General features: G+C 39.4%; 1 protein-coding gene across 2 annotated transcripts in view; it reads left to right on the top strand.

Annotated features, from left to right (window-relative positions):
- The window catches only part of NFX1 (nuclear transcription factor, X-box binding 1), a 71,858-nt gene extending 51,933 nt beyond the window's left edge, over nt 1-19,925 (top strand). The window contains exons 21-24 of one of the 2 annotated variants that reach the window (XM_064443789.1): nt 2,055-2,121; nt 7,754-7,899; nt 14,287-14,388; nt 15,845-19,925. In XM_064443789.1, the coding sequence (XP_064299859.1) occupies nt 2,055-2,121; nt 7,754-7,899; nt 14,287-14,388; nt 15,845-15,920 (391 nt within the window). In that variant the 3' untranslated portion in view covers nt 15,921-19,925. Of the gene's footprint in view, nt 1-2,054; nt 2,122-7,753; nt 7,900-14,286; nt 14,389-15,844 lie in introns of those variants that run through there. The other variant, XR_010371630.1, reaches the window with a different exon arrangement.
- Nucleotides 19,926-25,441: the final 5,516 nt, after the last annotated feature.

Genomic DNA, 25,441 nt, shown 5'->3' with positions numbered 1-25,441 from the left:
CTGTCTTTTCTACCATCTGTGTTGGCCTGCCCTTTGTTGTTCCTGTCTGAACAGTGGGTTGGGACTCCCTCAGGTCATCAGGTGGCTCAGAGTTATTCTTCCATGATATTCTTCTATATGAAAAATTATGGAGGTACAAAGTGCACATGGAATGCTTGCCTCACCTTTGAACACATATGCATAGTCACAACTAGTTACTAGTTAAAAGCAAAAGGGAGTAAGGTCCTGCTTCTACTCTTCAGAGAGTCATTGGAACTAGGGATGTTATGTGTTGCCCATGACATCAGTTTCAGTACAGTTCATCTACTCCAGTCCATCTCATCTTTTCCTACAAGGAAATAACATTCTCTTAATCAGCTGGTTTCTGCTGCCACCAGCCTCACCCCCCAGCCCTGTCCCTAGCATAGTATGCTTTCTGTTTTGTCTTCCTATTTGAGTACTTCAGTCTTGACTGTCTTGGGATTTGTTGGTGCTGAGAGATGTTCTAAGTATTTCTGAAAGAACTTCCACCTGGGTGATTTCACTTGTGACTTCCAGCTGATAACTCTGTTTTTATAGGCTTCTGAAGGGTTCACTTTTTTGAACATATACCCTAGTCTGTGAGCTGGTTCCTCAGTAGGCTTTTAAATACTACACATCAGGTGCTTGTGGACCCTCTCACTGGATTGTTGGTTCTATTTTTTTTTTTTCTTACCTCCTGTGATCACTTCACCTTGAAATTTGGGTGTTTGTGGCTGGCATTCCATGTAGTATTTGCTTTCTGACTCTCTGGAGTTAAGCTCATCCAGAAGGGATCAGTGGTTTTGGTAGGTCTTTTTGTTGTCTTGGGTTTTGTTTTGGTTTGGTTTAAACCTGAGATTATTGCTGTAATATTTTTTCCAAAACCTCATGCTGCATGGGCTGAGTCTGTATTTCATAGCCTAGGTGCCTAGAGGCCCCTTTTCAACTCTACAAGTCCAGGTCCTTTTTGTAGTTCTCCCAGTGTTATACTTTTCTCCACAGATGAACCAGGAGTTCTGATAACTACGTGCAATGTCCATCCACTGTTACAAAACCTTGAGGGTTTTCCAGTGATGGGCTGGGTCCATCATACCAGTGACCAAGTGATGTTGGTAGCCTATCTACTCAATGCTGCCATTTTGCATGTTTGCTTGAGACCACTTGGTCTTTTGATGATACATTCACTTTAGCCTCCAGAATGTTGGTAGGGCGTCTACCAAAGACGGCAGTGCCTACTTTGGCAGGCACTTCTTGACTGATAAAATTCTAACATCATTCACAAAGTGATGTTGTATTGGTAGAGAATGGTGCCTATTTTTGAAGAAATGAGTTTATTTACTACTAACCAGCTTTGAGATATGGAATCTTCAGGTAGCCTTTTTTCCCCATGGGGATGGTGCCCTAACAAATAACAACCTTACTTTTGGAGTTAGTTTACCTGTTTATTTAAGAACAGAGCGCAAAACTGACCCTTATGTGAAAGACTTGACCTACTGTGATTAAGCAAGGTAAAAAAAAAAAAATTTAAAAAATCTTTAATATCTCATATCGAGAACACTTTGTTTGCAAGTAGCCTTATGCTGCTTCTGTTGTTCTTAGCAATTCGTTATGAGTTGAAGACCAATGTCAGTTTGCTTTTCCTCTGCCTTGGAAAAGAACTCCACTCTCTTTACCCAATCCCCATTTTTGTGTCTAATCATGGATTCTAATTAAGTGAATGGCCTTAATGATAAGTAATTGGCAACTTTAAAATCTGCGTTATCCACTTAAAAATTTAGAATTGTATTGTCAGACAGTAGAGTTGTATCATAGAATTTTATGCTGAGTTCCAAGGGTTGAAGGGAACATAGCTCATGATTTTTGTAGTAGTGATGACGTACTAATATTTTTTTAATGTAAATAGTATAATATACAAATCAAAATGTGCTCTCACTCCTGCTTCTGTTTCAGAGTGATTTGATTTTGGTTTTGTTGAAAATAATGTTACAAGAGATTAAGATACTGTATCTTTGTACACTTTCTTGCCTCATTTACCTAGAATGCTGTTCTTGCAGGAAGGATTTAAAATTTGTCAGTGACATTGAGAAGGAAATGAGAATGCTTGTGGAAGCTGTGAATAAGGTCAGTATTCAGATATTCTGTATGACTTATAAGAAACTGTATTGTTCAGTTTGCGGGGAGTTTGATGTTACTAAACTTTGTTAATACTAATAGTTATAAGTTGACACTAGATCTCTTTGGGCTCCAATAGAGTGCATATTTTAATTATAAATAGAACAAAATTTTTTTAGGTGACATAGTAGTTCAGGGTAACCCTTGGCAGCCAAGCTTTGTTTAAAGATAAAGTGCTAGGCTTTAATGCATCAATGGATTATCATTAATTTTTGGATCTCCATCAATAAAGTATTAATCATCAAAGACTGTGTTTAAAGGTTTAGACTTTGAGGAAGAAAGTCTAGGTTCTTCTGATCCCTGTAGTGGAACTTGCTCACAAATTTGTGGATACCTTCCTGCATTTGCCAGTGTGTGAGGTAGTCATCCTCCTATAAAGACATTCGGATTCAGCCACAGTTGTTTGACAGACTGCAGTGTACTTAGAGGTTGATACCACAGACACAATCATAGGTTTTTCAGTGAAAGCAGAATTCTGCCTTCAGGCCTGTCAGGCTAGCATACTCCCGCCTTGCTGCTGCACCATGCCTGATCTGGTATATGTGGTTCAAAGGACAGTGTAAACCATACTATCCTCAGTTGCCCTTTAGCTCAAGAAAGAGCTAACTGTCTGTAGAAAGCATTAATTTCCTTCTGTCTAACCCTGAGGAGAGTTACTTAACTTTATTCCTTTTTAATGTATAATGTTTCTTAAACAATCTTTGTGTTTGTCCACCTGTGTAATGTTTTTGCCCGTTGTTTTCCGCAGTGGAATGAAAGTCTGAAAGGGGGCCATCTACATCTAATTTTGTTCAGGCCCCTCCAATCTCAGATACCTAGTAATAGGCATATAGAAGAGTTGTTATCACCTAAAAATAATGTGCCCAGTATTACGTTGCCTGTGGCTATCCTATTTTACATATACCTTTTTATATTCCATTTATTATACACATATGTGTGTACACATCTGTGTACATATATATTACTTTATATATGATAACTGCATATACCGATGTATATGCCTATACTAATATCAATCCAATATATATAATATATAAAAGAGGGCAACCACAGGTCTTTAATTTGCAATATACAATGAATTAATGACATCAAATATGACAGAACAATAGAACCACCAGAGAGCTCAAGAGCATCTCCAATGCTTTAATTCTCAGCAGTAAACAATTATTTGTTAAATAATGATCCTACAAAGCAGACAAATGGTGTCTTTTAAAGAGCATCTACATTGCAGAAGAGAATGAAAAAATGAAAACAAACCAGATGTGACAGTCTTTTCCCTGTCTGATCTAAAGGGAGAATTACCTGGTGGTTACTTAAGCTTTTATTGTGATCAGGATGAACCAGTTCGGCCCACATAATGATTCAGTATCTCAAAGATCAGTTCTGCATCATCCTGCCCCTCAGGCTGTTGGGAATTGCTATTCCATAAGGTAGAAGTAGTCCCCAGAAGTCAGATTATATTTCAAAGAGGAAGAGGTTTTGTTCTGAACACTAGCATCAAGTGACACAAGCCTTGAAGCCTGGTATCCATATATTGTAATGCAAATGCAGATAAATCATTCTTCTTTCACGAAGTCTTCAGTATCCAAACCCAACAGTTACCTGAGGAGTTCCATGACAATCTCAATGTTTTGTCCCTAAAAATTCTCTATTTAGTTACATGTCAAGGCTGCCATTCCTTCTTGAAATGTTTTGATTCCTGATTAACAGTTTTCTGTTTAGACGCCCAATCTAGATCTGCATTGTTCACATTGGCTACAACCTTCCTGTGCTCCTGCATGAGAGCCTGTTTGGGTAATAGTAGATTGACACGAGGCTGTAGTTGTTTCACAGAATTGCGGAACATTTGAGGTTGGAAGGGTCCTCTGGAAGTTATCTTGTCCAACCCTGCTGCTCAAGCAGGGCGATCCAGTTGCCCATGACCATGTCTAGACAGCTTTTGAGTATCACTGAGGACGAGAGGCTACAATCTCCCTGAGCAACCTGTGCCAGTGCTTAGTCACCCTGACAGTAAAAAAGTGTTTCCTGATGTTCAGAGAAACCTCCTGTGTTTCAGTTTGTGCTCATTGCCTCTGGCTCTGTCACTGGGCACCATGGAAAAGAGTGTGGCTCTGTTGTCCTTACACCTTCCATTCAGGTGTTTATAGACATTGATAACATCACCAGCTGAGCCTTCTCTTCTCCAGTCTGAACAGTCCCAGCTCTCTCAGCCTTTCCTCAATGGAGTGATGCTCCAGTCCCTTCATCATCTTCATGGCCCTTCACTGGTCATCCAGTATGTCTGTGTCTCTCTTGTCCATTTCTGGGCTCCTCAGTACACAGCAGTCCAGAGATGGCCTCACCAGTGCTGAGTAGAGGGAAAGGAGCACCTCCATCAGCCTGCTGACAATAATTTGCCTAATGCAGACTAGGACACTGGTAGCCGCCTTTGCCTCATGGGCACATCACTGGCTCATGTCCAACTTAGTGTCCACCAGGACCCCCAGGTCCTTTTCTGCCAAGCTGCTTTCCAGCTGGGTGGCCCCCAGCATATACTGGTGTGTGTGGTTATTCCTCACCAGCTGCACGACTTTGCATTTCTCCTTGTTGATCTTCCTGAGGTTGCTGTCAGCCCATTTCTTCAGCCTGTCAAGTTACACTGAATGGCAGCATGACCCTCTGATCTATCAGCCACTCCTCCCAACTTTGTGTCACTGGCAAACTCACAGAGGGTACGCTCTGCCCCATCGTGCAGATCATTAATGAAGATGTTAAACACGACTGGACCCAGTATACATCCTCCCTCCTCTCCCCCTAGGGTACACTGCTAGTTACTGGCCTCCAGCTAGACTTTGCACTGCTCATCACCACCCTTAGGACCCAGCTATTCAGCCAGTTTTCAATCCACCTCACTGTCTGCTCATCCAGCCTCCACAGCATCAGCTTGAGGGGCTGTGAGGCTCTAATAGGAGACAGTGTCAGAGACCTTACTGAAAGCCTGGCAGCCACTAGCCACTGCCCTCCCTTCATCTACCAGGCATGTCAGTTCATTGTCAAAGTTTATCAAGTCAGTGAAGCCTTGGTGAAGCCATGCTGGCTACTCTTGAGTTTCTTGTCCCTCATGTACCTGGAAGTGGGTTCCAGGCTGAGCTGCTCCATTGCTTTCCCAGGGATTGAAGTGAGGCTGACCAGCCTGTAGCTCTGCGTGTCCTTGCCTGTCTTGAAGATGGGAGTGACAGCATGTGTGGAGGCCATGCTCTGACTTTCTTTTCCTTCAGAATGGTGGTGTGTGTAGTGTAAAAGGGAACATGTCTGTTGCACTGTAAAGTTAACCAGCTCTTTTACTCGATTCTTCTTCTTGCATACCTCTTCTTTTTATTTCTGGAAGTCTCAGAGGCTTTATTTTGTCTCTTGTAAGAGTCATGTTTCATCTTCTGTTGTCTTGGGCATGTCTCTGTACCTGGTAAGTGGTATCAGTGTTTCTCATTCAGGCCTGTGTCCAACCTGACCAAATCAAGTCTCCCTTTTAATGCAGCCAAAGATTTGATTAACACATTTGACATGGCATTATGCAAGGAGACTGTTCTTAGATGTTCTTCTGCCATGATCCTTAACTCCTCCTTATGCTTCGGTCTGTGTTCAGCTGTTTGTTCATTATGACTCCTAAATTCTTTCTGACTAAAGACATGGGTTAGTTTCTTTGTAGATGTAGTGTAGAGCTTTACTTACTGGTATTAAAAGTATTTTGCATGTTAGTCTATCAAGCATTCAGGTAGTTCTGCCTATATCAGTACCGTGTCTTTTGCACTGATTACTGTTACTTACGCTCACACATTCCAATTTGACTTTTTTTTTGCACTATGCCTTTGGAGGTACCAACTTCAGCTTAACTGTATAAATCAGTAATAAAAAGGATTTTGATACAAGTTTTAGTATTAATGTGGTTCAGCTGAATATATCACTACATAACTTTGCTTACCTCATGATCATCTGTTCCCCTAGACTCATCAGTATGTACTCATCTAGTATAGCGGAGCTACCATCGTTGATGTATGTAAGCAGACAAGACAGGAAACATTTATATCATCCAACTCTGTCTGCATATGTTTTTCTAAGCATAGAACCATCACCACTTTTTTAAAGCAAGTGTTACTAGTCATCATAAATATGTACAGAATCTGTAGAATTTTCTTCATTCAACTGCCTGTATATGTGCTGGAAGTGTTGTAATAGGTGGGAGGTTTATTACTGTTTATTTCGAAGTAAATATTATATCCTGACAGCATGTGACTTACGGAAACAATTGACCACAGTTTCTGGTCCAGTTACTCTATACAACTCAGCTATTTTACAGTCTAAGAGGAGACGGATACTAACCCTCCATTTACAGGGTAGCTACGATGTACCTCGGACGTATATCTTGCTCTGTTACATGGGGCCTTCTTTACATTAATTGAGGTGACTGACCTTTTGTGAATCCACATCGACTACACCCACAGACCTTCTCCTTCATGTACCTAAAAATGGCTTCTAAAAAGACTTACTCTATGGTTTTTTTTCCCCAGGCTTTGAAATGTAGCTGATCAGCTGTAGTTCTTGGGTTGTTTTTCTGTTTTGTTTTGCTTTTTAACATAGCTGCAGCAATTTGCTTTCTCTAGTCATTAGGTTCCTATCCCATTCTCTACAGGCAATAAAGTAGACATCGCCCTGGTTTCTCAGCACCCTTAAATGCACTGCCTGCCGTCCCAGGAACTTGTATAGGTTGGGATTTCTCTAGAAATCCCTGACTCAGACTTATTCTACTACTGGCATTTTGCCTTCCCCTTGAACTCTCTCTGTAGACCCAAAGAACTAGAAGACTTTGGTGATGACCAAGGCAAAGCTGAAGCAGTGTCACGAGTTCCTGAAGCACTGAATGTCTCATCCTCACCTGCATTGGCTGTTACAGTCACCCAGCCCATTAGGGCAGGGCTCATATGGCCCTGCTTTTTTGTTTGCTGTTTTACTGTTTATATAGCAATCAGTGTTGAATCAAGCATTATCAGTCTTTAACTGAAATTAAAACTACAGTTTTGGTTTTACTTAATACAAAGTCTGTTGATGCCATTACACAGAAGATTTTGCAGATAAATAGCTTCTTTGGTAGAGGGAAGTGATAAATAAATGTGACAACTTTGTAGCTGTCTGCAATCTGTGCATTGCAAAGCCAGTCTGAAAAACAAAATTAGATCTGATTCAAAATTGGCAGATTGTTCTGAAAAACAAAAATTCAGAAAAAATAATTTTATATTGCTTCTTTGGGATCTGAGTAGAAGGGATGCATTCAGGATTTGTATTTAAAACTTAAGATATGCACGTGTGTGTGCATACTTTGAAGTGATGGAAACAATGGTGCACACATAATTTTGGGGAAATAAGTGGACATTTTTTGATGAATTTTGTTCAATACTGAGTTATTAGCAATTTGTGGTACTAATTTTGTCATAGAGACAAAATTTTAGAGGTAGAAGCACTTTCTTTTTTCTTATTTTTTCTTCTCCTGCTCCCTCTGAAGGAAAACTTTACCTTTTAATTTTTTTTAACCTTTTCTCTTTGAATTCAGGGCAAGCATACAAAGAAGAGCCATTGTTACCCACCAATGAACAGAGATCACCGCAGAATCATCCATGAATTAGCTCAGGTTTATGGCATTGAAAGTGTGAGCTATGACAACGAACCAAAGCGTAATGTTGTTATAACTGCAGTGAAGTATGTAATTCATTATTGTTTTCAAATCTATTAACTGTATTCAGTCTATTAACTGTAGTTCAAATAATTGGATGTTTTTATCGCTTACTCAGATGAGCTTATTTACAGTGCAATTTGCAATGTGTAGTAACTTCCAGTAGAAAGTTTTTAAAGCAGTTTTTAAATTGATAATTTCATAAGCTACTATTTCCACTAGTCAAGTAAATCTTCAGAGAAGAAAACCGAATTAGAAGTACAAAAGCTAAGAAAACATTTTGCCAGGCTGTTTTCTGTTCATCTTAGCAGTAACTTTTTGTCTTTTTGCCAACAGCTGAATATGATAGAGGTATCAAAGATGATAAATGGCACAAAATTTTATGAAAATTAACTGTAGGGTTGAGAAGTCATCCCTAAATTTACACCTTCTTTGAAAAAATCTGGTATTGGAAGTTACTTGTCTCCATCTATCTGAACCTGCCACAGAGTATACTCCCTCTTTAATGGACAAAGAGGGAGTTGGAATTACTGCAAATTAAAGAGATTTCTAAGCAAAACTAGAAATATTTGGAGAAGACCCATGGAAGGCAGTTCATATTAGAGAAGGAAATGGAACATAGCTGGGAGAAAAGCAAGGTGATTGTACTGGAGATGTAGTATGGGAAGGCTTCCCAAATCAGGTGTCAAGGCTTCCTTGATTCTGCTGCTCATTGAACAGCATATTTAGTTTAGCACTGTCAAACTGTGATTCTTTGACAACCTGTTGTTTTTAACTGTAGATATTGACTGTAGTTATAAAAAAACCTGTCACCTTCTGTGCTACTAGAATGCCATGAGCTGTTCCTTAGCCTATTCATGGGTTGGTAGCTTAGCTAGAATCTTGATTTGTTCCAAGAGAGACAGAAGACCTCTTTGATACCCCTTTCTGTTTCCATGAAATAATTTAAGATACTTCTTTTTTTTTTGTTTCTAGTAAAGGAAGGTGAGAAAAGAGATCATATCTGGAAAAGTTTATTTCTGAAATAAGAAATAGGGGGGGGGGCAGGATGAGAAATTAGTGAAGAGGATAAAGTGTCAGAGAAAGGAGCAGGATGGATGACTATGCTTTAAAAACAAAGACATATCCTGCAACTTGAGAAAAGAAAGCCTTCCTCTGTGGTTGCAAGAGAGATTGCACACTTAGTCCTTCCCTTGTGGTGTTCAGGGAACAGTGTACTGTGCAGAATATGTATGCTGCTATTTCACCTCTGCCACTCTCACAGACACTGAGTGGTCTAAGAATATCCTTCAGCTGCGTAGCAATGTTTCTCATTTCAGTGGATTCATCCAAAGCTTCTCTTCATTGTCTTTTTATTTGCCACTTCTTCAAGACAAAAAACATTGAAGCCTCAGACAAGTGATAGCTCAAGTTCCAGGATAATATTTTCAAGTATTTCACAACAGCTTCTTCAAATCTAGGGACTAATAGTCACCAGAAAGTCAAAATGGTTTGTTTAATTTTGTTTCATCCTGTTCTCAACATTCCCCATGGATTTCTGTTATGGGCTCCTCTGATGCTGGGCAAAGAGACCATTCTTTTTATACTTCCCCATTGGGTCATGGAAATTGTGACATTGCCATACAGGTTGGTCAGAGGTGTGAGAAGTCTCCTTGGTGCTAAGGAAGCTTCCTCCAGCTGGACTTCCTCCTCTGGATATCTAGGAGCAAACACCACAAATCTGCTTTGCCCTCAGTCCCTGCCCCCATCATGGTTCCACCACATCAGTAAGAGTTGGTCATATTAGCTGCATTAGAATCACTGACGTACAGCATTGCCAATGTCTAACCATATAGAGAGCGTTCCCAGTATTGACTGTCAAGGTTGATCTGAATTACAGTTCTGGCATTGTTTGAAGTATAAGACCCTGAGTGAATCCTTGCAAGTGCACTTCCCTGTGCTTCCGTCTGTTCATCTTTGTAGTCACCATCTTTTGAGCAGTTGCAATACCAGACTCCTTCTGAACAAGGTTCAAAGGTAATGTCTGGACTGGTGTGGTGAAAAGGGGAAGGCTTTCCTCTCAAAGTTGACACATGTGCTTCACTGTACCTGTCAGTGGTTTCTTGAAGTCTTTTACTTAAATGAATTTTTAACTCCTACAAATAACTCTGGATGCCAGAGCCTGTTAAGGAGGGTCTGCTTGTTGTTATGTAGTGACCAGTGTTTAAGTAGCTTGTATGGATTTGAGACATCCTGGAAGTCCCTTGTAAGACCTATCCTTTTCCTGTTCCTTCCAGGAAGAACAGTAGGGTCAGTCTCCTCACGAACAAGGGGACTTTTCAGGAAGGTGACAGGGTTCCTGCACATTGTTCTCACTGAGAACCACATCCTGCCACCTCCTCATTGATGTGTTCTCTGTTACTCCTCTTCACCCAGGATTTTGTTTCTTTTCATTGAGGTCAGTGTGGAGACAGTTCAGGAATGGTTACCTAGCTGCTGGCTGCATAAGACCAGCAGGAAAAAAGACCTAAAGAAATTAATGTAACTACATGGAACACCTATATCAGATCATGACAGCTGCATCGCAGAAGGCAGCAACTGTACATCCCACTGGCAGGGTTGAAAGGAAGTTATATGCTCTGAGAAAACAATTATTCTTTGGCGGCTTTAAGTTTTTCTGGACACATTTTAATACTTGGTCTCCAGGTACAAGTCATTTTACTTAAGTTAACTCTCTTTGTAACCTTTCTGGTATTGGGAATAACTTCACTTTCAATTTGATAGTTCTGATGACTTCCTGATGGTACTCTGTCACTTCAAGGACTTTATTCTACCCCTCACTCTCTAGGAGTTTTCTCTTCTGCCATGAGAAAAAAGCCAACTTTCTTCTCTCTTTGCAATTACAAATGCCTTTTCCAATGACTGCATCTCAACACCCCTAACCTCTAAGGGGTTTTGAGCAATTTAAGCACAAATAATGCTACAGATCACCAGCCAAGGTGGTTTTAACAGCAGTCCTGTTCAGAAAACAGCTACATCTTTTTCTTACTATTTTAACTTGAATCTTGACATATTTTTCCCTGAGAATAGTACGTGTTGCCTCTTGACAGCTTATGATACAGGATATGTGAAGTCTAGACAATCAGGAGATTGTTTGAGAGCCACTTGCTTCGTTATTCCACCCAAACTGTATCGGCTTTTAGAGGTACTTCTCACAAAAACCTGCTCTGTCTGAAAGCTGGTGGATCATTATTGCAAAGCTACGTGGAGTCAGTTCTGGACAGGTTAGTGGGTAAAGAATTTTGTACCAAGCAGATCAATGCTCATCTATCCTGGAGTTATGAAAATTGGACTTCCAGTCTTTAAGGAGAAGTTTGAGTCCTGATTTCCACAGTTTGGTTTTATACAACAGTCCATCCCATCAGCACTACCCATGCCTTATAGTCGGCAGATAGTTATTTATGTTCTCCTTGCTTTTCCCTGGATTGCCACTAAAAATTTGTCATCCGATGTTTGTTGCTTGTGGCAGACAGTTGTCTTGTTTCCTTACTTTGAGAATAAGTTAATGTAAGGAAGAATGGCAACTTTCATATCAAAATGTCCAAAGTACTTACAGAGCCTTTTGGTTCCATCTCCACAGTTCTATTACAACTGATGATAGATGACCATGATTTACATTAGCAGGAAGGGAGGGTCTACTTTCTTTCTCCTTTCTGACAATTAATTAGTCAGGGTTTTTTTTCTATTATACACTTTACTTGAATTCAGTTGTTTGGTTTTCTTCCAAATTACTTGGAAGAAATTCCAAGATTTCCAGACTAGCTGATTGGCTGTTTTGTTTTGTTTATGGTTTTGAGGTTTTATTTTAAACCATTAATAGAAATATTCACAGAATTTGGGGGAAATTGGCATCAGTCTACTATTATCCTGTGTGTCACCAAGGTATACAGGAAGTGGTCTCTGTTTTGCTTGAGTGTGAGTTGATAGATTTTTGTCACTGAAGCCTCTGGGGTTTCATGGGTGGACAGTCTTCTGTATATCTCTTCTGCTTTTTTTTTTTTGAGGGACACTAAATCTTGTGAAAACAAAACAGTGCTAGGCATTGATGTGACCAAAGCAAACTAACTTAATTTTTTATGCTCTGAAATAGGACTAGTGTTCCTCTGTGAACTGATGTGAGATTTCACAAAATCACAGACTGGTAGGGGTTGGAAGGGACCTCTGGATATCATCTTGTCCAACCCCCCTGCTTGAGCAGGCACACCTAGAGCAGGGGGCACAGGAACACGACCAGGCAGGTTTTAAATGTCTCCAGAGAAGGAGACTCCACAACCTCTCTGGGCAGCCTGTTCCACTGCTCTGGCACCCACACACTCTCACAGGAAAGACGTGTTTTCTCATGTTTAGCTGGAACTTCCTGTGTTCCAGCTTGTGCCCATTGCCCCTTGTCCTGTTGTTGGGCACCACTGAAAAGAGTCCAGTCCCACCATCCTGACACCCACCCTTTAGATATTTATAGGTATTGATAACTGCTTGAACTTCTGAGATTTCAGCTGCTTAAAGTTCTGAGTGAGGTGGGAAAAAACACATATTATGAAGTATGTGACAAAGCATGGAACTCTTGACACATGCACATTTCTGGAATTCTAACAATACAGAAGCCATTGTTCTGCAGCATTTTTTGCTCTTCGGAATGTAATTTTGAAAGGAACAAGATGAACTTGTAATGTGATTAGTAAACGCAGAATCTTAATATCTAGAGGAGACTGCTCTGGAGGATTTTATTTAAAAACTCATTATTTAAAAAACATTATTTAAAAACAATGAGGAAACATTATTTAGTGATTGACATAGAATTGTAGAATCATTTAGGTTGGAAAAGACCCTTAAGATCATCAGGTCCAACTGTTAACACTACCAAGTCCACTGCTAAACCATGTCCCTAAGTGCCATACCTACTCGCCTTTTAAATACCTCCAGGGATGGTGATTTGACCACTTCCCTGGACAACCTGTTCCAGTGCTTGATGACTCTTTCAGTGAATAAATTTTTCCTAATATCCAGTATAATCCGTTCAGATAGAAATAGGAGAGAAATCCAGTTTAGTGTACCAGAAGTAGTTTGGTCTTAAAGTGTCAGTAGCATGGGTTAGAGGGAAGTGCAAGAAGAGAAAGAAATTGACCTTGACAAGGTTTAAGCATTTTAATTTAATCAGCTTATTCACGCCCAGAAAATGCAAAAAAAGAAACAGTGAATGGAAATGATGTTGATAGTGGAAGGTTTTTCAGTCTTGCAGTTACAACTTCCAGTCACTGTTATGATTTAATAAAGCAAGCTCACTTTTGAAAATGGCTCATGAATTTATAGGAAATTTTAAGACATCTCCACAGCCTATTAGAGAGATAGTGTGTTTGGTAATTATTTGGATTTTTTTTTATATTAGATGCCTTTTTGGAACAATCTTACAAGGTTTTTTTTTCTGGGGTTTGGGTTTTTTTTAATATCCTTCCTCTTTCTCCAGTCAGTGCAGCCTTTGGGCATGGACTGCCATACTGAAGTTGAGTGTGATTCACAGCCAATATATGCCTAAAGCATATAAATGTACAAGCTAAAGTACACTGTCCTGCTCTATTGGAGAAAATACCGCCCTGCACCACAGCGTGACCCTTGTGTTGCAGATGGGACAAGTGGGATGCTTCATTGTGTGGTCATTATTGCATAATATATTGATTGTAACTAGTGCAGAGGGCAGAAAGAGCTGGTTTTTTTTCTCCCTCCCCTAATGCATAAGGTTATTTTTCTGATCTTGTTCACCTGGGGTAGCTGACAAGGAAGAGGCAGTGTTGCTGCATTGTTCCTGGGAAAGCACTGCTTAGCAGGGCTACTTTGAGTGCAGAGAGATAAACAAGTTTAACATGACTGACTGCCAGAGTTTAAGAACATGTTTCCAAAACATTAGATAATATGTGAAGGTGCAGTGAGCTGTGTTCATATGATGCTGAGTTAAGCTGTTAAGTTGTTGATTCTGATTTTACATCTGTTCTGTGAAAGAACAGATATGTGTTGCCCTGGAATGCAAGTATTGCATTTTTGGTGTTTTATGAGTTGATCATGTTGTGCACTTCATAGTAAAAAGGAGTTGTGCACTTCACAAGCAGAAAAGGAGGAGTCTGGGCACCAATGCTCAAAGCTAGTAAGCTGCTTCTTCATCTTTTATAGACAGCAATTGAGAGACATTTAGAGTACTGGATATCTTGTTCTTGGTAGTGAAAATGAACTTTGCACACTATTGTCTTTGTGGTTGGATGGATATTTAAGTATACAAGTATGAACTCTGACACCAGAACTGCTACTTACAAATGTAACTCTTTTGCCCTAACTTCAAGGAATATATTTTCCTATTGAATTAAATAACCTTTCTTTTATTTCTCTAGAGGGAAATCGATTTGTCCAAGCAATACCTTAACTTCTGTCCTAGATAAGGAAATGCAGAGCAGGCCTCCACCTCCTATTCCTCATTACAAACAAACAGATAAGTAAGGAATTTGTTTTTAAAACAGTATTCTTCAGTTTTGTGCTGTGTTGCCTGAGGAGAATGTTCCTGAACTTCGACTTCATATTCCCTGGTTTTTTTGTTTTCCCAACCACTACACAGCCTGCACTAAGCTTTTCTTTCCACAGAATTAAACCTGAAATGAAGTGCTAAGAAAATGTAGGATTGACTATGTGGTATAGGAGTAGTAATGTAACAAATATTGTGGACTTTTAAAATTATTTTTAATAAAGATTAGACAGTTGGGAAGAGAGAGCTGTTTTGGAGGTTTGGGGTTGTTTTTTTTTTAACCTTTAACTGTTCTCTGTAAAAGAGTAATGTCTTACTGGCATAAACTTATTTATTTAGAAAGGTAGTAAATGTATTTTTCTTGTGTAGATTTGACTACACAGTTGGCTAAAGGTGAACATTTTTCTCAGAAAATGAAACCACTGAAGATGGGATAGATAAGGCTTTTTGATGAATAGTCTAATAGGACAGTCTTTACTTTGTATGACCTGCCAGCTTCAGGTATCAGTAGTCATCTCATAGTTACAAGTTTTTAATGGATGTCTTATTTGTTCAGGTTTACCTTTCAGAACTTTTTCCCCCAAAGTTATTTCCATATTAGCATTTTAAATCATGTTCTGTAAAGTACCATTTGCAGAAAGGGACAGCTTAATTTTGCAGTAACTATTGCAGTAGCTATTGTGTGTTTAAGCTGCTGCTGGAATACAAATTTAAATTGTTTCAGAACTAAGCATCTAGAGCAAAACACGTCTAAAATGACTGCTTATGGTGTAATTCAATGTGAATTTTAAGAAGGTTGTTACTCTTCATTTCCACTTCTGTGGGATTTCTCTCTTCAGTGACTCTAATGAAAAGGGGTTATGTAGCAAAATTAAATTCAAAAAGGGCTTTAGCCATTTGTTTTCAATTACTAGAAGTGAAATTTCTGTAGAAGTGCTTAATTCTACAAAATCTTCTGGAATATCTCATACTGCGTTATGGAAAAAATCTTTACGGTGTTTGGATTTGGTATTACCATGTATTTTTTTGCTACTCTTGCTTTTAAAAAGGAGCAGATTGGATCGTCATCATCAACAATATTTCTTTTGCTATTTCCTTTTAAAAAGGCGTGTTGAACATTTAGTGTTCAGTACAGTATTGTTTCTGTAATAAATATTACCAGTAAATGATATTTTCTGGTAAAACCCCAAAACAAATTGTATCAGTTCAGCCACACATTGATGTACATGTATATATTTTTTCCAAAAATCAGTTAACAAAAGCTTTCTGGAGCATTAAGGTACTTCCGTTAAAACGTAATTTATAAATGCATGCCACTTCCCAGTGCAGTGTGCGTGTGCACACCGAGACGTATGGGAGTTTGATTTTAGTTTACTTTGTGTCTTGTTTTTCATGCGGGTGAGTAACATCTAACATTCTTATAATTGCAGGAGTAGTGCAAACAGTGGTTTATCCAAACCCTTAAAAGAAGAGCCAATAATTGACTACTTTGATGTCCAGGACTGAAGTGATCAATGTAGAATTACCATGTAGAAGCTTAGAGGTGAAGATACTAAGTTATTCTGTGAGGTGCTTTTTGGTTATCTGTCAAATGATCTGTTGTTCAGCATATTAATGATTTAACATCTAAAGTTAGACTGATTGTGATACTTTAAGAAGTTACGCATTTTTACGGTTTACATAACTGCATAATGCCTAACAGTAGTATAGCTTTTTGACCCTGGGTTTTGTGCAATTTTTTTATCTAATGTGCTGTCAGAATGGTGTAGATTTCTTTTGATGCCTTCAAAGTGAGAGAACTGGTAATCAAATATATTTGGGGGGGCAATAAGACCAACAATAAATCTCAAAGTTTTATTTTGACATATCTCACACAACTTAAAACAGACCATAAATAGTCTGTGTTAAAAATACTGATGGGAATATTCTTAAAGTGCTTTCATATTTTTATTAATTCAATTTTGTGTTGATGTGGTAAACTTGGGAGGTACTCTTCTACATGGAAGGAAATATAAAATTTAGTCTATGAATATATACAGTAAATGCACATTAAGAGCACAGACTTCCTTTGGTATCTGAAGAACTGGGATTTGGGGAAGGTGGGGAGTTAAGACTTATTTTGCTTTATCTCAGATTTGATGTGTTAAAAAAAAACAAAACCAAACACACACACACACACACACACACACACACCCCCAAAAAAAACACCCTACCCCAAAAAAATTATTAGTACGTAGTTATTTAAGACCTTGGACAAAATCAGACTTCATATATTATTTTGGCATTCTATTTGGTTTAATTTGTATTTACATATGTTAGCTTGATGGTGGTCTTGAACAAAATCAGACTTTATATATTATTTTGGTGTTCTATTTGATTTAATTTGTATTTACATATGTTTGCTTGATGGACTTTATGGGGGGGTTGCATGGTTTTTTGGGGGGTTATAATCTTTCTGTGCTGTGCAAGCTTAAGATGAATGTGTAAAGTCTGGTTTAAGTATGTTATGAATTTGGAACAATATCTGTAAAATTTGTAAGACCATCTGTTTAGACTGTTTGGCAATGGAAGATCTTTGTTTTATGGGAAATGCCATAAACAAAATGGGATGATGGTTTAAACAGTGAGAGACACCAAAGTGCTCTCACAGGTGATGAATTGTTTCCGGATGATGAGTTAAGGCAGGTGAGTAGCTCTCTGGGAGAGGAGATTGTAGGTCTGATCAGAAGAGGTGGCACAGCTCTGAATTTGAGTAATATCTGTTCACTTGAGGAGAAGGTTTTTTGAATTGATAACTTTAATAACTCTGACACGGATGCACTCCGCTTCTTGTTCCTTGTGGCTGGCTACATGTAGCCCTAGAGGTGAGTCTCATGTACGGCATCAGAGGCTGCTGCTAAAAGGGGCTTACATAATGAAGAAATAGATATAGCAGAAGACTTGTCATCTGTTGTTTGTTTTTTAGCCAGCTCACTATGGTGTAGTGTGAGATTTGTTGTCAAGAAAATGGAAGGCAGTTATCCATGCTTAGATTCACTTATAGTTATCACATGACCCTGAGCCTTAACTGTGAAGCATTCTGTGGCTACATTCCATCTTGAACAGCTTGCAAAACAAGAAAGAACAAGCAGCAAACTCACAGATCGTATCTGTCCCCCAGAATGTTTTGAAAATTAAAATGCATGCTGTTATTGCCTATATTTTTGTAGGAGCTTATTATTTCACATTTAAAGAAATGCGCAGTCTTACTTACATGTTTCTAAACATCTGCAATGCATATGCTTCAGGAAAACCAGTTACCTGAAGGATTCTCAACCCTCAAGTGTGTTCAGGCTTTTGATTTGCATGTGGTAGTTAAATTGGTTTTACATCTTTTGTCTAATATTTTGTGTACAGAAATGAAAAATAAATTACTGTAGCTTATGTTGCCCTTAATTTCTTAAGCAAATTGATGTTTGATTCTACAAGGTGTACTGCTTTGCTAAGTTCAGCTGAAGGAGTAAGTTGCTCAGCATCTTTCCAGGAATGTATTTCTCCTCAATGAAGGGACTGAAGTGTATCTATTCCAGCGCTTGCAGACAAGTGCCAGCTCAATGTGGCCAGACAAAGGCTAATTCTGGTTTTGAAACTCAGAGCTATGTTAATATAGCACTGTTTTCAAGCTAGTAATACCTGTTAGGGAAAATGTACGTAGTTAGACTGCAAGGTAGGTTCTGGACAGGAGCTGGCGTACATGTCCTGTGAGCTGAGGATATAAAGTTAGGTGCACATACACTGGAGCACATGCAGTCGGTATACCATAGGTAGCCCTAATGTTACAGAAAACCAAAGTGATATAATTGATAATAAATGGAATAAAGCTGAAACCTATTAACGTTTCACGTGAATATAGCTAAAACTTCAGATTTGCACCTCTGATTTGAAGTTTATAACTTAAAAGGTTTTAATAGCATTATATTTAGCTCTACTTTTTGGAATATTTATCAGATTATGGCTTGAACATAAAAATGGGAGCCTTGGTGAGATGCACTTCAGCAGTCGAGTATTCTTCTACTGCTTTTAGTAAGAAAACCCAGGTAATCTTCAGCTTCTCAAGATGAGACTAATTATTGCTGAATCTGTTCATACTGAGAATTCATAATGCTCATCACTAAACCTCTTAACTACATGAATGTAAAAACATCTTGTAGATCTGTATGTTTATACATCTCTAAATCATGGCTGTTGGAGCATATCTGTAGTTACGAAGCAAGTCATATGTACAGAAACTATTTATTTTGAAATGAATTTTAATAACTTGGTTAAAAACATGATGCCATACATTTAGCCGGGAAAGTAATACCAAAAAGAAAGTATTGATGTCTTTCTTCCCAGAACACAGTTACATAGCCTTAAGAAGGAACTCAGCAAAGTTTAACAGTGGTGCTCTCCTCTCTGCTCTGGTTTGCTTTTGCTGCAATGTATCTGTGACTTTCGTATGGAATAGTACTAAAGGCTGTAGTTTTGATATCCGTGATAACTCATCTTCATATTGCACGTGTGCCTCATTGAAATATTTTTCAAATACCTATTTTGTAAATCTGAACTGGCCTTTACACCTTTTACCTAATAGAAAAATGAGTCGATGAAAGAAATCTTTGCATCAGTGAAGTCAGTGGCAAAAATCCTATGGACGTCACTGGAACCAAGCCTGAAGCTTCAATATACTAGTTGTTTTCCACAGCCCTAAGAATAGTATTGTTTCTTGTAAATTTATTTGAAAAAAGTACTCTGCAATAAGCATCTTTTGAAATAAATTATGTGATGTCAGTTGGAATTCATGCAACTTAATGAAGTGCTTTTACAGTTGTGTATAAAATAGGCAGATACCTTGGCATTTGGGCTGTGCTATTACCTATCTATGTTTACCACATTTAAAGTGCTCTGAATATTCAGTGCTTGGGTTTAACCTAAAATTGTGTAATATGTGTAAGTAGACTTCAGTACCACTGTTTGTGGCAGTTTTGTACAGTATCTGCCACATAATGAAATAAGCAAGGTAAAATTGTTCTAAACTGCTTATTAAGTTATTTGTTGAAAGTTTTATATTTGACTTGATTTTTTCAAATTACTTTCTTTATAAACCTGAAATAAATCTAAGTTGAAAGTTCAGTGCTTTGGAATTGTTTGCAAGCTTTGTCTTGGTATTCCGAAGTTGGAAGACTGAGATATCAGAGAGAAACAATAAATATTTAAATGGAAGTTTGGTGAGTCCTTTTCCTCAAATTTTGAAGGAAGAGGTGGGATTTCCTGGATTTGAAGTGATTTTTAAATGAATACTGTAAGGAGAATGAAGCAAGTAAAGAGGGGCTCCCTAGGAAATGGAGAGTAAGGATTATCTGATACCTTCTTGGGATTCAGAAGTACAGGAGAGATTATCTCAATAGAAATGTACCTTTTGGTTATCTGAAAAACCCTTTACTATGTCAGCCTAAATGCTACTTGGCAATAAAATGTATGATTTTAACTCATTGTCCCTTCATTCTTGTTTGCCCACCGTTCAGTTGTAATGGGGACTACAAAGAGTGGTATGAGGCGGGGGCAGTGGAGCAGGGGGGAAGTGAGGACTAATGTCACTTAAAAGTCTCTGGGGCATTAGATTTAACAAATACCAGATCACAAATGTTGGGGGTCTCGGGGGGGGTGGCAGCATATGAAAACTTTGCCAATGCAGTTCAGCAGATGGCAGGGAGACTCAAAGCAACTAGTCTGAAAATCAGAAGTTTGAAATTATTTGAACTGCTTCCTGCTGAAACTTTTATGATACTAAGTAGTGCATCTCCAATGGTAAATGAAGAATAGCTGCAAAAAAATCGGTGGCTTGACCTAATATTTCAGATGGAGTGCAAGACTGCTCAAAGAAATTTCAAAAAATTATCTGAGATTGAAAAGTTCTTGAAAGACAGCTGAAAGCCTTTTGTCTTACTACCTCAGCTGCCAGTAAGTTTGGACTTTCTTTTCAGGATATTTTGGAGGATGAAGATAGCATGTTTCAGGTATATAAGCATTGCAAAACAGATCTTAATTGGAAATCTCTGCCTGAAAAAATACTTCAGTTCAGGGCTGTCAATGACTAGATGGTGACCAAATGTTGTCATTATCAGTGTGTGCAAATGGCAGAAGAAGAGAGAAATGAATTTTTCTTTCTATTAACTTTTCTTGTCCACGTTTGGAAATAGTAATTCAAGTCATGACATGGTCACAGCAGTCCCCTACTAGGTTTAAAAAAAAAATGCTTAGATACTACTGTTCAAACAATGTTGATTTTTCAGTATTTTAGACTTCATAGATGCTGAATTCCCAGCAGAAGCTTTGCTACTTAACAAATGTTGTTCTTATCCTTTACTAAGATGAATTTGTAAGATGATTCATGTGCAAATTTTTATGACTCTACACTTGTTCTTTAACCATGAACAAGGATGCCAGAGGTGTTAGAAGGGATATCTTTAGACAGGCTGGATGGTCCTAAGCTATAGACCAGGTTTCTTAGTCTGTGTCATCTTAGAAGTTTTGGAGGAAGTAGTGCAGCTTCTTTTGGCAGAGGGAAGGAGACCATGTTCCTGCTATCCTGGGAGAAGCCAGGTCCCAGAAGGATCCTGGGAATCTGCTGGTGTTAACAGGACCTTGTTGCAGGTAGCAACATGTGGATCCTTTCAGCTTCCATCCAAAGGATAGGTAAGTGTGCCTTTATGTTCAATGGGTGAAATCTGCTGCTGAATATGCATTGCTTCCTTCTAGAGTAGGGCTTCGGTATGGGTGAGTTACCCTTCTATAGTCTGGACTTATGCCTTGTTCTGCCACCCCATGAGCTGCTTTTTCCAGCACCATATATTTTTTGAAGTCAGGGTGTTCACTTTTACACTTCTGTGGAAAATACAGGTGTCCCTCAATAGAAGATGGGGTTTGCCACTGAAAGAAATCTTTATCAGAGCACAGACCAAGGCATAGCACCTTTCTGTTGTTTCAGGCAATCCTCTATAAATTGGTTTAGGCTCCATCATTGCATGACCTACTGTTGCCTGCTCTGGAGCTCTTTTTAGCAAGTGGAAGGAGAGGCAAAATGTGTTTGTTGTGTGGAGATCTGCTTTGCTTGCCCCTCACAACTTCACTATCCGTGAAATCATGTCTGGGAGCTGCCACCTAGTGAGTGATTCAGCTTTGTACTGGATCCAGTGTATGCTGATTCCAGTATCCAGTTTTCTTGCTACATCCACATTTATTCCCATAAAGTGTAGGAAATTTATTCTAGTCAGAGGAGTAGAGGGCTTCACTTGTAAGAAGCTAAACTAAAAATCATGATCATTGTAAAGAAAATCTCATCTTAATGAAGCACTTTATATAGTAGGTAGGAACCAAAGGGCTGTCTCTTTCAAAATTGTGTATGTACAGTCAGCTTACATGTTGTCCTAAGGAGCATTTTTTTATAAATAGAAATTCTATGAAATAAAAGGCCGCGGTGAAAACTGAGTAGTGGGATGTGTTGGATAGTTGCCTATCAGACAAAACAGTCAGGCAGGTACATTCTGTCTGTTCAAGGCACCTGGTGAGGTTATGTTTTTTTTAACAAGCAATTTAAGGAATTTTCAGAATTTACTGCTTACCCAGTAAGTTAGATACCTCTTAATAGATAATAATAAATGTTGTTTTAGGAAGCATTAATTAAAATCTTGAGTCAGTGCAGTGACTCCTGGGGTAAGTACTGATTTAGGTTGGTGTTTAAATTCAGTATGCTGGCATCAAATAAATAGGTGCCAAAGTTTCTAATTAAGTATGTGTCTGTGTGACTGCTTAGGAAGAACAGTTAAATAGCTTCAATCAAAAGGGTTATGCAATTCTAATTATATTCTCTTGAAGTAGGCAGTGATTAAACAGGTATTGGATTGATGCCACTGAAATATCAATGAAATAACTCACTAATGAATTTTTACTTAAGGTGTATTTCTGGTAGTTTTATTAGGCATTTAAGGAGTGCTACATCTTGCCTGTTATCTGACATCTAAGTACTTATATTATTAAGTAATGTATTTACTAAGTAGCTGATAAAGTCCTATATGAAATCAATGATATTTTTATCCCATGGTTCTCCCATTTTTCCCAGTCTTGACTATAAGAAATTATTCTAGTCCTCAGCCTGAATGGACACAAAGCCATGCCCCTGGATCAGAATCACCCCATACAACTGCATAGGCTGGAATCCCTTATCTAGACAGCAGCTTTAAGTAAAAAGCCCTGGGGGGGCAGCAAGTTCACAGAATCACAGAATGGTAGAGGTTGGAAGGGACCTCTGGATATCATCTTGTCCAACCCCCCTGCTTGAGCAGGCACACCTAGAGCAGGGGGCACAGGAAAATGTCCAGGCAGGTTTTGAATGTCTCCAGAGAAGGAGACTCCACAGCCTCTCTGGGCAGCCTGTTCCACTGCTCTGGCACCCTCACAGGAAAGACGTGTTTTTCTCATGTTTAGCTGGAACTTCCTGTGTTCCAGCTTGTGCCCATTGCCCCTTGTCCTGTTGTTGGGCACCACTGAAAAGAGTCCAGTCCCATCGTCCTGACACCCACCCTTTAGATATTTATAAGCACTGATAAGATCCCTCTCAGTTTTCTCCAGGCTGAGCAACCCCAAGTCTCTCAGCCCTTCCTCATAAGGGAGATGCTCCACTCTCCTGATTATCTTGATAGCTCTCTGCTGGGCTTGCTCAAGCAGTTCCCTGTCCTTCTTAAACTGGGGGCCCAAAACTGGACACAGTACTCCAAATGTGGTCTCACTAGGGCAGAGTAGAGAGGGAGGATAACCTCCCTCAATGTGCTGGCCACACTCCTTTTAATGCATCCCAGACTATTGTTGGCCTTCTTGGCCATAAGGGCACGTTGCTGGCTCATGGTCAGCTTTCTGTCCACCAGTACTCCCAGGTCCTTCCCCAAGAGAGCTGCTTTCCAGCACGTCAGCCCCCAACCTGTACTGGTGCACGGGGCTGTTTCTCCCCGGGTGTAGGACCTTGCATGTTCAAGTTGAACATGACTTAGCAGTGCCCCCGTGTGCCACAGGCAGCCAGCTGTGTACTGTGCTGTATTAGTAAGCATGAAAACAACAGTTTGAGAGGGGATTACTGCCCAGTGTTCAGCACTTGAGGTGAGTTCTGTAGTACTGGGTCCAGCTGCAGGCTCCCCAGTACAAGAAAGATCTGACTGGACTGAGTCAGAGGGCCACCAAGTTGGTCAGGAGGCAGGAGTGCATGACACATATGGAGAGATTGAAGGCACTGGATTTCTTCAGCCTCAAAGAGAGAAGCCTAAGGAGAGATCTTACTGCTGTCCACAGCTACATAATGGGAGTGTATGGAGAAGACTGAGCCAGAGTGTGCTGTAGAAGGATGAGAGGGAATAGTCACAAACTGAAACATGAGAAATTATAACTTGATACATGCAAAATAACTTTTACCATGAGGGTGGTAAAATACAGGATGAGTTTGGTCAGAAATGTTACAGAATCTTCTTCCCTGAAGATGTTAAAAACTCAACTAGATGAGGTCCTGAGCAACCTTCTCTGGACATATTCAGAGCAGGTAGTTGGACTAGATCACCTCCCTGAGCTCCGTTCCAACCAATATGATCCTACAGTTCATGGTCAACTTAAACAACCTATGCTCTTGACTCAGTTATGTTCTGAGCTTTAACAGTTCTTTTTCTAAATACAATGTTAGCTGTCAAAAGTGTTCATAGAGATCAGTTAATCATTCTCTTCATGTCTTTGCTGTGCTGGGCAAAGACTTCTTGGCTGTCTTGACCTCCCCCAGTTTCCTTTTGATGTTGATGTTCATTGTCATCTTAGTCTGTTTTACTAATCTTTCTGAATGTTGCATGCAGTTACCAGAAGTCATGAGCAATTCTATTAATATGCTATTAATATGCTGTTCCCAAGGACAGGTCTAAGGGTGTGAGACAGCCAGGAAACAGCAGTTTTGACTTAGATATGTCAGCAGAGCAGGACAAAACGAGGAAAAGAACACATACACTCAACAGTATTCCTGAACATATTGCAACCTGGACAGCAACCAGCAATACCCTTCAAAAACAAATGAAGCTGACCCAGGCACTTGGGAAGTGTGGCCAGACCATCCTGGTGGCGCACCGAGGGACAAAATTGCTTGAAATAAGAATAGGAGATTTAGGCAAACATGAGCTAATGACTACAGACTGTGATGGAAAGAGAAATAGGCAGATTATGCCTGAAGTTCATGATTATACCAAAGCTCACAGGTGAAGAAGTTTTGCGTTGTAGGCTATGTGGGGAATGGGGAGACTGAGAAGATCTGTTTCTCCAGGCTCTTTACATGATGTTTGTTATGCTTCCAAAAGGCAGCACTGGTGGCACCCCCCTCCTCCCCCCTGCCAAATGTGTGGTGTACCCTCAACCAGAGTTTAGCCTGCTTTAAAGGGTGAGCAAAGTCACAGAGGAGCAGATGGGAATGACAGTACACTAAAGACTCAGGAGATTTGAGAAGTTTATTTTGCAGTGGGCACTGAGTTCTCCTGAGAGGTTAGCTGAGGAGATAGTACATGAAGTGCTTGTTGGGTTAAGTGCCAGAAGGCTTCCTGGTTTTAAGGTGGACAGGGTGCCAGGTAATAGCATGGAGTTACAACCTGTCAAGGGATAGGAAAAAAAAATCACTCTGTTCCATGACAATTTGCCACTTAGAGGGGAAGTGTTCATCCTTAAGACCAGTAAATATTAAAGGGACCGGTGAATTCTGGTTGATCACCACTTCTTTAACTGTAGGTATAAATTCCGTTCTATTCTATTCTTGCAGAGCAGCCAGAGGTGACAGAACAGATTCTGTTATGCTCTGTGAGATACTGTTTCAGATTCACATGCATACGATATGCTGCTCAGCACCTTCAGTGGTACGTTCCTGTGGTTGTATAACATGGCTTACAAAACACATTAACAACATTTTTACTACTACTGGTAAACCCCATGTGATTTTAATC

Source organism: Phalacrocorax carbo, chromosome 2, assembly GCF_963921805.1.
Source record: "Phalacrocorax carbo chromosome 2, bPhaCar2.1, whole genome shotgun sequence".
In the NCBI taxonomy this organism is placed as follows: domain Eukaryota; kingdom Metazoa; phylum Chordata; class Aves; order Suliformes; family Phalacrocoracidae; genus Phalacrocorax; species Phalacrocorax carbo.
The sequence above is the reverse complement of the archived record's forward strand: the minus strand, read 5'-3'. Positions and strand labels throughout refer to the sequence as shown.